The 15,486-nt window shown below is 38.9% G+C and overlaps 1 protein-coding gene across 2 annotated transcripts in view; it reads right to left on the reverse strand.

Annotated features, from left to right (window-relative positions):
* BICDL1 (BICD family like cargo adaptor 1) overlaps positions 1 to 15,486 on the reverse strand; it is a 57,010-nt gene that overhangs the window by 1,139 nt on the left and 40,385 nt on the right. The window contains exons 4-10 of one of the 2 annotated variants that reach the window (XR_012716169.1): positions 12,470 to 12,616; positions 9,285 to 9,464; positions 7,230 to 7,448; positions 6,392 to 6,535; positions 6,077 to 6,207; positions 4,105 to 4,225; positions 2,225 to 2,333 (exon numbers count right to left, since the gene is read on the reverse strand). Coding sequence is in view for 1 of the 2 variants with exons in the window: in XM_075276388.1 (XP_075132489.1) it covers positions 4,105 to 4,225; positions 6,077 to 6,207; positions 6,392 to 6,535; positions 7,230 to 7,448; positions 9,285 to 9,464; positions 12,470 to 12,616 (942 nt within the window). In the remaining variant the exon portion in view is untranslated. The remainder of the gene's footprint in view (positions 1 to 2,224; positions 2,334 to 4,104; positions 4,226 to 6,076; positions 6,208 to 6,391; positions 6,536 to 7,229; positions 7,449 to 9,284; positions 9,465 to 12,469; positions 12,617 to 15,486) is intronic. The other variant, XM_075276388.1, reaches the window with a different exon arrangement.

Raw genomic sequence — 15,486 nt, forward strand, 5'->3', positions numbered from 1 at the left:
ATGGAAAACATTTGCGTAGGTATAATTGACATGCTGAGATTTATAAAAACGTGAGTGTTTTTGAAATGGCAGCATTTCCACCGCACATTTTTTTTTTTTTCCTGCAATTTGTGAATAGGATTAGCCAGAATCCCATCCACTTTTTCTGCAGCCAAAATACTATGTTTTTGCAATGCAGTGGCTTGGCCTCACACAGTAATCTGCATCAGTTCTGTGTAAGCCTAAGCAAGAGATGGTTCCGGAACAGAGAAGAGGTACAAGTCTTTACATTAGACACGGCTGTTTCTCAGCAGAGGGCCTTCCATTTTGGTTTTGGTTTTTTTCCAGGCCAATTTTTTAAAATGTATTTTTGAATATAGCACGTCTTATTTCAGTCTGTTTTTACAGATCTGATCTTTGCATTGAATTGTGTGGATCAGTGAAAAAAACTGATGTCATCCAAGTGCTGTCCGGTTATTGCTGATTTGTTGCCAAGAGACTGGTTTGGAAGAGAATTAAAAAAAGAGAAAAAAAAAAAGCACACACACCATGTGCCAACATTGGAAACAGACACTGATCAGAAATAGATGCAAGTGGAAGTAAAAAAACGGATATTCAGATCGGATCCAAAACTAAAACAGTCATGTACATGAGCCCTTAGATTTTTCTGTGTTGGTTCGACTCTTTGCTTTGGCATGCAAACACTAGCCATTTTATTAGAGGATATCTATGCATTCTAGTCAGTCTGTTAGGCAGTACATAAAAAGATTGGCTGCAACAAAAAGTTCAGCAACATTCAGTAAAGCTGACCCTTGCAGGAGGTGACCAGCATTTTTAGACTTAGTAGTTCTAAGTGAAATATGGCAGCCAGTCAACAGTGGTGGAACCAAGGTAGGTACTTCAACACTTCACCCACGTTAAAGGGATTCTATAAATAAAATCACTTTTTTTTTTCTCGATTACACGTAGGAATAGTCTTAAGAAAGGCTGCTATTCTCCCACCTTTAGAGGTCTTCTCCGTGCCGCCATTCGGTAGAAATCCCATTTTTTCATCTGTATGCAAATGAGTTATCTCACAGCACAGGGGTCGTCTCCAATGCTGCGAGAGAAATCTCCAGCGCCGCCTCCATCTTCTTCAGGAACGGCCTTTCCCTGTGTCTTTTTCCATCCTGGGTTTCAATCGCAGGGAGAAGAGCTCCTGAAGAAGATGGAGGCATCGCTGGAGATTTCTCTCGCAGCATTGGGGACCGCCCCCACTGCTGTGAGAGAACTCATTTGCATACAGACGAAAACTGTGATTTATACCGAACGGCGGCGCAGAGAAGACCTCTAAAGGTAGGAGAAGAATAGCCTTTCTTAAGGCTATTCGTACGTGTGATCGAGAAAAAAATGTAATTTTAATGATAGAATCCCTTTAATGTGAAACATATGTGCACATTTGCACTTTCTTCTTCTGTACCTGGGGAGATTCATGTTCTTGTGCTGTTTGTCATTTTCTGTACTGCTGCTTTTATTTTTTCTATTTTTCTTTATTTCTGCTTATCTCCCAGTGATAAGCAGTTCCTGTTGGTGTAAGTGGCTAGTAAGCTTGTTAGGCTGTTAAATAGATTGTATGTAACAGGGAGGTGGCGATACTGGGACTGGCAGGGATTTATAGTATAGCTATAGTCAAGAAACATCCTTTAACTTCTAAGCCAGACGTGTTTTACCAGCCCTGTTTTTAATTGTTGGCCTACCAAAGTAGTTTTGGTTTTTTTTTTTTTTTCAATTGACAGTGTAGTAAAATCTGGTAGCTATTATTTATTATTTTTAATATATGTATATTCTCGATGAACAAGGCTGTTACGCAAGGGGTTGCAGTGATTCTCCCAAGACTTTGTATTGCACTTTTATGCTGTAACTAAGGCTTCCATAGAAGCCCAAGTTACAGGTGAAACCAGAGTCTCGATTACTGGCAAAATAGTAAGTGATAGAGCTGCTTCAGGTCAGCACTACTACTTCCGGAGGCACTTGGCAATCATGTGACCATCAGGTCGAATACAGGCAGCGGCAGAGTTGTTGAATATTATGCATGGAAGAGCAAAGAAGTTGGATATAATGATCACTATAACAGCTTGGTACCTTGATATGAAATATGGTAAAAAATGGATACAGTAACACAACAATTACTAAATGCCTTTGGTGAGGTTGATGATGATCCAGCATGATGTATATGCCACATACATCTATACAGACAAAATCTCACCTCTAAGGCAGGAGGGGTGTATGATTAGAGTTGTCGATACAGGAACTGAGAAAGGCCATTAGATCAGAAACCAAAGGAGCCAGATAGTGAAAAGCCCTGAGGAAGCAAACTAGAGCCCAGACATGAGAGATGTGAAGATGTACTGTTTTGGGACCAATACAAAGCTAAAATTAAAATAAAGGAACACTTTGTTTCATTTTTTTTTTTTTAAATCTTTAAATGGCGCATATGCCGGAAGTCAGATTTACTGCACCAAACTTTTTGGGATTTTCGATTCTAAACAAACATCAAACCTAATTCACATGTTATACTGTGCTTTATCTCTGCATGACTTTAGAGTAATGGATGGAACAATGTAAAGCGGCACTGCTGCCTTCACCGTCACAATCATCTCTCTTGCAATATGCACCAGTACAGTTTTTTCTCCCCTAGTGGCACTGGATCAAACTATACTGTGTGAGACTTGACTTAAGGAGGTGTTCTGACATTATTAATTATTATTATTATAATTATACATTATTTGATAGTGCTACTGAGGTGCCCATAAATATAAAAAATAAAAAGACTCCTCTCTCAGGCCTCTATTTCCAGCAGCAGCTCCATTCGATTTAAAGGACCCCTGGCTGTTACCAGGGAACAGCAGCAACCAGTCACAATGCTATCCTCAGAGGTGACCTCCTCACAAACAGCCAGTATTTGCTGTGATGTCCGGTTTGTGTAGAGAGGTGACTGTTGAGGCTTGTGATTGTCTGCAGTAGATAACAGGCACAAACAGCCAGGAGACCTGTAAACTGAAGACTAGAACTGCCACCGCTGTAAATCAAGGCCTGGGGCGGGTAAGTATTGGTTTGTTAATGAGACTCTCAGCAGCACTATTGAATAATAATAAAAAAAATTAATGGGATGCTCAGCTTGGTCAAATGGTGCACATGTCCTGACAAATGAATCTGGTAGTGACTTCCCAAGAACCAGAAGGATTGCACGGCTGAGACATGGATCCTGTACAGATCAGATGCTCCGGCAGTGTCTGGGTGCTAGAAGATAAAGCAGTAAACAAGTTCATGTGCAGATGCTCCTGTTCAAGTAATAATACACTTCCCAAAAAATACCACTATACAGTGGCTGGGGCTAACTGTGCTGCAAATTACTTTGGAGAGCCTGCACATGCTCCCCTACTTCTATAGCTTTTGGTGCCCAGACACTGTCAGACCGCTACAGATCACATATTGATGACCACTATCCTGTGTATAGGTTTCCTGTATGAAAAATCTATTTGGGGCAGGACAAACCCTTTTAAATGGTCATCCAAGCCCATCAAAATCAGCAGGTTTAACTGGTACAAGTCTAAAGTGTATGGCCAGATTCAGGTTTGCAATTCTATACTGCATTGGATACTGCCTTACTGCACAGTATACTAAGGGTTTATTCTGTCCATGAGTTACCCCAAAGTACAGCATAAGGGGTAACTTGCTGATTGGTGGGGGTCTCACTGATGGGATCTCCCACCTATCACGAGACTTGGATTCTTCTGCACCTCAGTTTGAACAAACCATGGAGGTTGGAAGTGCGAACGTGGTCCACTCATTTCTATCCAAATGCTTGAAATAGTTGAAGTACAGCGACAGTTATCTCTGGAAGCCCTTAAGAAAAGAACAGTGGGATCCCACATATCCTGTGGCTAGGGAGTAAGGTGTCTACATCTATGTTCATATAGTAATATGCCCCATTACCACATTACTCACTTTAACACTACAGATAAACATGTATAATGCAATGTTTTGCTGCAGTTATGTGTATAACACAAGTTGCAACACATTTGAGGCATTTCTAAGACATGGGTTTATGGTACATTAGGCACCATATAGAAATAAAGTCTTTACCTGCCAAGCCTCCAGCTGCTGGGACAGATTTAGCTTTTGTTGAATGGCGTCTAGTAGTTGAGTGTTCAATGACATCAAATCAATTCTACATTTTGCCAGCTCCATTTCTACTGCGTTTTTCCTGAATTGAAAAAAAAAAAAAAATCCATAAATTTACAATCTACAGAAGTATAGAGATACAAATATAAAGTGAACAGACCACTGCCTCTGTTCAGAGCCCGATATATGGAAGGGCGGGCATTGCAATATTCCAACTGTAGGACTTAAGACTGTTGTATGTTACTTCGATATTATTCATATTTATTCCTGATTTTATGAAGTGGTTATAGAGAACAGCATATTGAACAACCAATGTTGTATAAAGTATACTCCAGTACAAAATAATTCTCCGGGCACGTTTACGGTACTATATGGCTATGGCCCTATTTAGAATCCATGTATGGTTTATATTACAACACTGATGGATGTTACCTGAATATTGCACCCTTGAGAGTGACTTAGCAAAACGTTATTTGGACTAGTATGGGTCATATGGTCATTTGATGTTGGATTTAATATTTCAGATTTTGCCACCCAAGAGAAGTCAGAAAAATAAAAGATAATGGGCCCTGTCATCTCGCGATGTGGATAATATCTATTGATACTGATTTACTTTAGGCCTCAGAAACAGAACCTCATCCTGAGGTGTCAAATTTACATATTACAAAAAAATATTAAGATTAGTGTTTTCTATGCCAGATTTAATAAAGTCCCCAACTGATGCAAGGCACACCTGAATTACTACAAACGCTCCGTCCTCGTAATAAATCAGACCTACTCCTGTGCGCCAGAATGGAAATCTACAACAGTCGGGAACTGGCTTAGATTTCATGTATAATTCATGCCAATTTCATTTGTCAGGCTGAGGCATTTTTACCCCAGCCCGCACTGCCCACTTTTACAAAAAGTTGCTGAGCAAGGAGCAGATGGGGGCATGTGGTCCATTTTTGGCGCATGAAAGGTCTGTGCGCCAAACATGCACTACATTATATCCATCTATGCCAGAAAACTGGTTGATAAAGGTTGGTTGATAAATTCCCACCATTGTGTTTGTGTTAATTGGATTCAGTTTATGGATGAAGTCACAGTTCCTCTGCAAATTTATCCACATGATTGCTCAAAAAAACCCATAATGAAGCAAAACAATTATAATACTACATGGTTTACATATACTGGTGCTCAGATGCAAATGGACCAGCAAAAGGGTTACAATTAGAGATGAACGAGTAGTATTCGATCGAATACCTCCCCGCCATAGGTATACGTGTAAGCGGCCAAACAACGAGGGGTTAAGTGCATCGAATATTCGATGCGTTTAACCCCATGGTGTTCGGACGCTTACACATATACCTATGGTGTGGAGGTATTCGATCGAATACTACTCACTCGATCTCTAGTTACGATATTAAAATTCTTTAGTAAGTTAACGTAGTAAAATAAAATCTGATTAATATAGCAAATGATTTCGCACCATGTTCAGCAACTAATGCTAAATATATACAGTAAATTCTATGGGATACCATTGTGACATTTAGGTCACCACAATAATAGTTGAAAGGATCCTCCAGTTAAAGGGGTTGGAATAAATCATCACCTATCCATCAGATAAGGGTAACTTGCTAAACAGTGGGAGTCCTGTTTTTTGTAAATCATGTGGCAGGTCATGCAAGTACATACTTTTTCATTTCTATTGGATTGCCAGGACTGCCAGATATAGCCAAGCGCAGTGCGGGGAGAAAAAAGACTGCCATGTTCACAAGAATGGGGGGTCTTCATTCAACCCATTCTTTTGTACACAGGAGCCAGAAGTTGGACCAATCAGCAAATATAACCTATCCCACAGATAGCTGACAGCTTGTAAATGTGGTCCAACCCCTTTAAGGCAGAACTCTTAGCATGGTTGATACAGTGTATAAGTAGAAATTCTGATTACTTGGCTATCGCGTCATCTCGATCCTTTATGGCCTTCAGTAGCTGTTCATGTGTATCATTATTTTGGGTAATCTCCAGGAGGTGGTCCCTTTCTTCTTTGAGTGCAGTCATTTCCACACTTAATAAGGTAACCTGGCAGGAAACATGATATTGTTGTTAGAGTGACCAAAGCTGGCATTGCACGACATCTTTACCCAAATCTCAGTACTGAATTGTAATGGGTGCGCGCACTGTCAGCAAGATCCTACTGAACAAACTGTATCCAGTATTATTTAGTGACAGCTCCCATGATCACAGAGAACAGTATATGCTGTACCTGTTTATGAAGTTGTTGTAGCTCCTCAAAGGTCTGTTTCATCCTTATTTGTTCTCCTTGTAGGAGCTCTCTAAGAGATTTCGAATCTTCACTCGTCCGTTTGATTTGTTCTTCCAAACCATCATCTTCACATTTTCGTGAGCTCTATAAGGTGAAATAGTGACAGAATGTATTATTACAAAAAAAAAAAAAAAATGTAGCATCTGAAATAACCTATTGTTATCCCAGGTGTTATGTATAAGTAAGGCTTTGTTCATATCTGTGTTGGAGTCTCCACTGTAGCAGATTTTGCCAAAAATCGGCAGAGAGAAAAGTCCTGCACAGACTCACATTAGTGCACTATACGTAGTATAAAGTTCGTAGCTCTTATACAGTATAATGTCACATTATTACCTCCAAACAATTTCATCCTCCTTAATGCCCCCCACACAGTGCAATGCTCCATTATATTGTTTGGCGGGACCAGTAGTACATTATACTTAACTGGTGACCAATAACATCCTATATCTTCCCTAGAATACTTGTTACTGACATTGACCGCTATACCCCTTTTGACAAGGGAAGGTTAAACTGATGTAAAACCTTTATCCAATTTTTTCTTGCCTAAATTTGTGCAGCATCGTATAGTCAAACAAGTAATATTGTCTGAAAAAATATGGTATCTGGTTACTCAAAATTGTTGAGTAATTCTCTACCATTTGTTACAGTATAATATTTCTCCTGAATTATAATGCTTCTATTTTATCAATTGTACTATTCCTATAACTTCTACTTGAGGAAATATGGTATGGCCACCACTGAAAACCAAGCTTTTATACATATATGACAGATTAAGTACCGCTGCTTCACAAGTATCCAGTATGCTTAATATAAGGCTTTTCAGTTCACTCAGGGCAGTGCGGAGGCTTCCGGCTGGCACGTCTTTGGCAGATGAGGTTTCGGAGGAGTCATCCATAGAGGAGTCAGTGGACACAGCAGAATCTGCACTTTCATTTCCCCTAAGTTGGCAGCAAAGAGATCGGACCTGGCAATGTGCTTCCCAGAGCTGTAGCCTCAACTGAAAGTGAAAACAAATACTGGTAAGTGATCTTACGGGGGTTATTACACATATGTCTTATACGGCATCAAAAATGCATTTAAAGGTTAAGGCCCCACGTTGCTAGCCACAGCCAAAAAGCGCTGCAGGAAAAAAATCACATTGGAAATTAATTACATTTTTTTCCCGCATAGTCCACAGTTTTCCTCTGTGGAATTTCTGCTTCAATTATACCTATATGGAAAACATCAGCGTTTCTGTAGGTATAATGGACATACTGCGATTTACATAAACATGACAGTTTTTGAATTCACAGCATGTCTGCTGCAGATATTTTTCTCCAATGTGTGGATGGGATTAGCCAGAATCCCATCCACTTTGCAGATACTGTAAAATGCTGCAGTTTTTTCAGACATGCGGTTTTCAAATAGCACATGAATTTTACATGTTGTTTTCTCAGTGCATTTTGATGGGCTTACGTATAATAGTCCCCTTACTATTAATAATAAAAACAATCAATGTAATTACATATTAGTACATTATTATTATTAGTAATAATATAAATTAGACTAAAGGGGTTATCTCCTTCCAACAGATAAGCCGTTAATATTAGTTCTGGGATGGTCCAAAACCCGGGACCCCTGCAGATCATCTGCTCTGGGACATAACAACTCCCAGTAATGTTTACATGGAGAAACCGCGCTAGTTTTACTAGATTCTGCCAGAAGTTTCAACTTTTATACTACAAGGTTGAAAAGCTTGGATAAAACAGCAGCTCTCATCTACCCTGCTGCTACTGTAGATTGCAGTGAGTTAGCCACCAGCTAGTTTGCAGCAGCTAACCTGCCAGAGGCATAGGTATAGGGGGCTCAAATGTAGCAACTGCAAACAGGCCCTGGACCTTCAGGGGGCCCAAGGGCCTCTCTATAACATAAGTAATATACATGTAGATATCATTTAATAAGTGGGAAACCACTACATATTTTGCATTGTGGCATGTGCACTTTCAGTTATGCCTTTGTAACCTGCTATGATCACGCACCATGTACCAAAGCCCAAATGTTTTTTTCCATTTATATAACAGATTAAGACCTTCAGTGAACTCATCACAGTTGCCATTTTCCTGCCCATGACAATAGGGAAGGATAAGGCAGAAAACTGTAACCAGTGTGATTTAGTGCTACCAGATGCTATAGGAACAATACACTTTTTTGACATTTTATGCGGAATTCCGCTACTATATTGCCACTCTGGTCTAATGTTGTCCGGTCTGCTGACCCACCTTGTATTTTCCACTTTTTCTGAGTCAGATGAAGAAGCCCACTCTGGTCGAAAACGTTTACATATCTCTACTCTGATTGAAGGTATATTGTTTGTACAAATCACTTCCTTTACACTGGATTGGTGATAAATAAAGGATCTATCATTGAAATTGCTATTAGAATCTGAAGTCTTGGTCATTGCCCTTGTGTTTATGTCACGGCCAGGATAAAGTATACCATGGGATGACCAAACTAACACATGGTTTGAGGACGTTTTGACCATACATCTACTACAGTCTAATGTAATATTATTGTCCTGATTCATTTCACAATATCAGAAATATAGACTTACAAATACAGCACTTACAGACCAAAAACAACAGCTGTATTGTAGAGGAGCTGTCTACAATATTCACGCCTCTGGCTGGATAATAAAATATACTAATACTTGAATTTAATGACAATAGTTAATATTGAGAGATTTAAGGTTGTTCTTCAGGACTGACCACAATGAGTATTTTTGTAAAGAGTCAGGTGTTAGACCAAAGGATTTGAGTTCAATAATTTAACATGTAGAGAAAGTTGGTGCATGTACCTGCTCGCGTTCCTGTTCCTGCTCTTCTGCTTCTATACTCTGCTCAATCTCAGACAGCAGTGAGGTGCTTGTGCTGTTTAGATGTTGGAGACTCTTCTCCTCTCTGAGCTCCTCCATTTTCATCTGCAGCTGCCGATAAGAATGCCGGAGTTCTTCCAATTCTAGCTGACTCTCACCCAGCTGCAGGAGAAGCAGAGACCATATAGCTTTAGTAAGAAAACTACAATATAAGTCTTTGAATCCAGAAATAACAATGATGAAAATAAAAATGGTATATTTCACTTCTGAGAAATATCTTGCCTCCTCTGGCTGTAATAACATAATACATCGCTACATCAATTCATGGCTTACCTTGTTTGGAGAAGCCCCTCAGTGCCCATGGATACTGATATAACAAGTCATTGGCCTCCACAACTTTTCCAAATAGCAGTGTTCAGCAAAGGTGTGGATACAGGAGATATGGACGTCCTGCATCTGGTCTGCACAGAATGCTTCAATGCCTGCACCGCAGAAGACACAGCTGCATTGTATGGAAGCAATGGATGCCACAGATTGTTTACATCCGTATCCATTGAATAGCCACAGATGATAAATATAACCTGATCCTTGTACTACCATTGATACAAAACATGGTTGGCACTTGAAGATGCTTTCATTGCTCAGCACTTAGTGCATTACAATATATCTAACACTGTTTTTGCCAATGGGTATGGAAGGGTGTTTGACAGAACAGCTGCAGTACTGTAAATTTGGCACCAAGAATTAGTACATGCGTTTCTACAGTAGAAAAAGACATGAACACATTAATCAAACATGTATAATATACATATTGCAGAGACTGAATTCTAAAGGTGCATTGTACATAGCCCATTTAGATGAAGGACTTTCTATTACCTAAATGGCACAATTAGCTACACATGATAAGAGACTAAGCAAACCAACTAGGTGCCGTGTACTGCACAAGCCTGGGTCTCCTTCACGCTACTTGTAGAGGTAAAATGGCCAATGTTAAACAGCAGGTCTGCTGGAAATTTCCAGTTTCCCCACACTCATTTTATAGGCCATTCAGGAGAATACACACTATTAGAAAATTATATTTTGCCCTAAAATACAGAGCTAAACATATATACAATACAGTTTGCTTCTAGCTCAATATTTATGTCGATACTGTACCGGTATTATGTCAGTATTATATTGTATTTTTGCCAATTTTGTGTTGATATTTTAAGTGTTTTTATGGAAATATTGCAACTGTGATGTGACATACAATAAAGTATGGAGACTCAATATGGATATAGGAACATGAAAATACACAATTTTGGGTCTAATCATTAATATTGGTACTGTATTACACAGCAAAATAAATCAAACTGTATGCAATGTATAAAGGAGCTTGAGATCTTAAAGGGCAGATCGATAATTCTGCTATTCTGCTACACCTTCTTCTTCAAGTCTATGTAATTCCATATTACTAGAAGCCAGTATGGGAACCGCTGGACATGCAGAGGTCTGTATCTTATTCTAATGACTGGCTTGTTTTTAATAGTCCGAATGTCCATGAAAAACAAACATATGTGTCCATTTTTTACAGCTATTGTGCATCTGTCCCATTTTTGAGGGCCAAGTGTCATCCATTGTATATCCAATTTTAATGGCCGTTAAAAAGAATGGATGAATTTCATCAGTCTTTCTTTTTTGCCCAACCCACTGGCCAATTTTTAACAGACGTAACTTGAATGTCAATTTGTTTTACATCAGCTAAAAACTGATCCAATGATTTCTATTGGCTTCATCAAAATGGACAAAAATAGAGCATGCCATTTTTTTCATTGACCTTTTTTTTTGTCTGTCGAAAATATGAACATGTAAATACACTCATTCACTCTCGTTGTATTTAAAATGGCCGCAAAGCAGCCATTAAAATAAAATGGTCGTGTGAACAAATCCTAATAGTTAATATTCTATATTTGTTTGCTTTTCTTTTTCCCTTAGCTTTTCACCCTAGGTTTTTATGAACATGATGCTTTAAATCTAATTTGACACCGATAGTTAAGCTTTTTTATTTTTTTTTGAGATTTACAGTATTTTATAGCAGTGTTTGTACTTATGAAAGCATAAAGACACAAGGGATTTGTGTGTCAAGGTAATAAAGAAGATTAAGAAAATGGAATGTTAATTCTCTAAATCAAGCCACATAAGGTCTCACAAGAATGCTAATAAATGATAGCTTATGGAAATAAACAACTTGACTTTATTTAATTGAGAACAATCAAAATGTAGAAATATAGAAAACAATTTTATAATTATATAACAGATGTCTAAAAGTATCCAGTAACTAGATTATATATATATGTTATATATAAACTATAATTGAAAAAAAACACCAAAGAAAAAAAAAACCACATCCTAAACCAAACTGCTATATTAGTATATACATTTGTATTTTCCTATGGACTAATTGCAAATATCTCATAGAATATTTTTGACTTTGAAAAATATTGGATAACAAAAAACTGATATTAAATGTACTAAAGAACATACTTAACCCTTAAGTACTATCATGGTGTTTATCACACACCATCATACACATATCATTATGATAGACACCATGATAGTACTTAAGGGTTAAAATCTGGTCCTAGGGATCCCGACAACATATTTGAGCCATATCTCTCAAACAGTCAGGGCTACTAATAGGACACTAAAGTCTAATATACAGACATGAAGCACACATACAACAGAACAGACTGGTCTAGATCTTGTATAACTTTTATTTTTTTTTATGTAGATTGTGAGCCCCACAATGTACATTTTTCCCTATCAGTATGTTTTTTGGTTTTTTTTGGAACATGGGATGGAAATCCATGCAAACATGAGGAAAACATACAAACTCCTTGCAGATGTTTTTTTGCCCTTGGTAGGATTCGAGCTGAGGACACCAGTGCTGCAGTGCTAACCACTGAGCCACCGTGTGGCCCCTCTTGGCCTAACTTTTATATGTAAATTGTTAGGAAAATAAACCTTTTAAATAACATGTTGCTTACAATGAACAAGTCCATTGCCGATACCATAGCTTAGACACCATTTATAAATCTATGATGTCCATATTCCTAATAGAGCATATAGACAATGAATGCCCCCTTAAAATACTGTACAAATCTTTACTGCTAAGAGATTGTATGTACCTGCATTTCCTTGGCACAAGTCTGTTGACTTAGGGTTAACTCTCGGTCGTGCAGCTCCTCTACAATTCCCTGAAGCTGATCGTTTTCTTCCATTATAGTGCTAAGCTGCTGCTCCAGCTCCCGCTTCCGATCAGAAAGCATCTTTATCTGGAAATCACAAATTATTGGAGTAAACAAGATAGAAAAAGCCCAACGCAGTGTTATTCAGAAGTGAAGAGACTAACGTTTCTGGAATTTGTGTGATGCCTACCTAGAAGGGGGAGGTAAAGAATGTGAGCAGAACCAGGGACCAGAAGCAAGCAGCAGTGTGGGAGTGTTCAGGAATGTCAGGAGATAGAGCAGTGTAAACCTCACCCCTTGCTTAACTCTTTACCTTGACCCCATCCAAATTTGGTGGGTTACAGATGGTGCAATACTGGATTATTGGCATGATAAACTCTAGAAAGGATATACGTAGAGATTATTTTAGGTACAATTGGTACCGTTTTTCAACTAAACTTTGTAAGGTTTAATGCACGGGGTCCATACACTGGAGATATGATGACCTGACTGTGATGGGGAACTATGGGCAGTGCATCATTGCTTATTAACTAAAGAGATAAGGCAGAAGAGCAGGGGCGGGACTCTGATTAATGTGAGGTCACATGGTAGCTCTCAGTATCGGCAGGCAGGAGAGAGAGGTCTCCCCATGCTAGAAAACAGTCACACTCATTATGTGACTTTTGGAAGAAGGTGAAAGCAGGATAAGGAAAGTCATTGTGAGGCGACAATATTTCTATTGACGTGAATATGAAGAATTAAAAAAAAACAAACATTAGAATGTCCCTTTAAATAAAGATATTTTGTGAAAATGAAGACTTTTAAGCTCCATCTTCTATACTTTGCTTCACTTAAATTAAACAAGTTTTTAAATGGTCACCAACTTTTCAACAAACTTTGCATAACTGAGTCATACACGTGAAAATAACTTTATAATGTACCGTATCAAAAAGAAAGCTACTTTCTAAACTTATCATGCTCTTCTCTTCTTCCTCTGCAGTGGAGGTTACAGCACAGAGGATGATATCCGTCTGCTTACTGTGTCTCCACAGATCCATTCATTTCCTTCAGTCAGCACAGTATAGGACCTGCTGTTTGTCAGCGGGCCTGCCATGAAAAACATGGCTTGAACACTGGCAAAGCATGAAGCCTAAGGGTAAGGTCACAAGGGGGGATGGGTGGGTGGGGGGGTTTGGACCAGATTTTGACATGGAGGCTGCCTCAGAATCCGGTCTAAAAACTGGCTAGCCGTGACTAGATCCAGTGCACCAGCATCCAGTCACAGTATTCCGCTCCGGAATAGTGCATCAAATAGGGGTATCAGATTACATAGAAGTCTATGGAGAGAAAAGGGAGAGCACTGAACGTGAGCTAAGTGAGATATGGAAGACACAGGCACAGACAGAGACTGCAAGTAGCTACATTGGAAGTTTGCACCTCATCTGTAGTGCCTTATTCACACTATTACCGGACTTCTCTATAATGTCCTATATGATTCCTTTTGATGCTTCTGAGTGCATTGTATGGGAGATATAGCAGCTTGTCTTCATTCACCAGCTTGGGGAAAATTGTGAATAAGAGATAAAGTCTACAGAAGGTAAAAATGGTAAAAAAATTTCTGAGTATGTCATAAATGATACAAGGACCAGAATTATTATCATTATTATCCCTGATTAACCAATTCTGTACTACTGATTTATGCAAAATTTGCTGAAACGTTAGGTACACGTTAACCCAATATCATTAGGATTGAATAGATGTTGGATGATCAGATACTCTGTATTATCAGGCATTCACAGGAAATAAAATGTAAGGGTATAGATGAAATATTATCAGAATATTTGGATTACTGGATCCCAGTACATTCTGCTCTGAGATAGTGAGAAACACAATGAAACATTTGACTAAGCATTTGGTATTTTTGTCTTTTGTGGTAAAATCCAGGAAATGGTGAGGTGACTTCATTGCAAAGCCATGACCTTTACATATCAGGGAACAGTGACATGGAAAAATTATAGACTCCTTTAAAAAAATTTCTCTAGTATAACATTATGAAATGAAGCCTCCTAATATGCATAAAACAGCAAAACCTCAGTAAAATTTGATAAGAGACTAAAAGAGTGTGCAATGTATGGTCAGGATGACTGCATGCAGACAATGACTCACAGATACACGTGACAGGTTGGCTCATGCACTCCAGACTCGGGAAGGATAAGGTACTTACTTCTAAGATCTGCTGCTCCGCACCAGGTAAAAAAGAGAAAGGAGAACGGGATTGAATGGAAAGAAGAGGATAGAGGAATGACAGAGACTGAGGAACATAATCTATCTCAGATTAGGTCAGGCAAACTATATAGATTTGTTCCATGGTTACATAGTTGCTCTACATAACATCATACAGAAGGATTGATTTATGGGCTTGTAACCAGTAAGGGTCATTGTACAGGACAAAGGGAACAGCCATACATGGGAGCCATACTTGCAGACTCAACTGCCTTCTATGTGAAATTCAGAATTTCCAAGTTTGGATTACTCTTCAGATATTATACTTATTATTTTACTGCTGATTTTACTTCAATTTTTTCCAACCACAGTCAGTTTGGGCCTTTATGATGTGACAGTTTGAATTTTTTTTTTTGTTAAAGTTTACATTTTTCATCAATGTACTTTTTGTGTACATTGTGTACATTAATGGGATTTTACTTTTTGCAGGGTGAGTTGTATTTATCAATGAAACAATTTTGGAAACCCCGAATGGAGTTCAAGCACTGGTGTGAATCCAGCCTAGGGGAGCATTCATACGGAGTAACGCCAGGCGTGTATCACAGCCGTACACACCGGCGCTACGGCAGGCTGCCGAACACTTCCCATTCACTTCAATGGGAGCGCTCGTAACGCCGCCGTTACGAGCGCTCCCATTGAAGTGAATGGGAAGTGTTCGGCAGCCTGCCGTAGTGCCGGCGTGTATGGCTGTGATA

Source organism: Leptodactylus fuscus, chromosome 1, assembly GCF_031893055.1.
Source record: "Leptodactylus fuscus isolate aLepFus1 chromosome 1, aLepFus1.hap2, whole genome shotgun sequence".
NCBI classification, from domain to species: Eukaryota; Metazoa; Chordata; class Amphibia; order Anura; family Leptodactylidae; genus Leptodactylus; species Leptodactylus fuscus.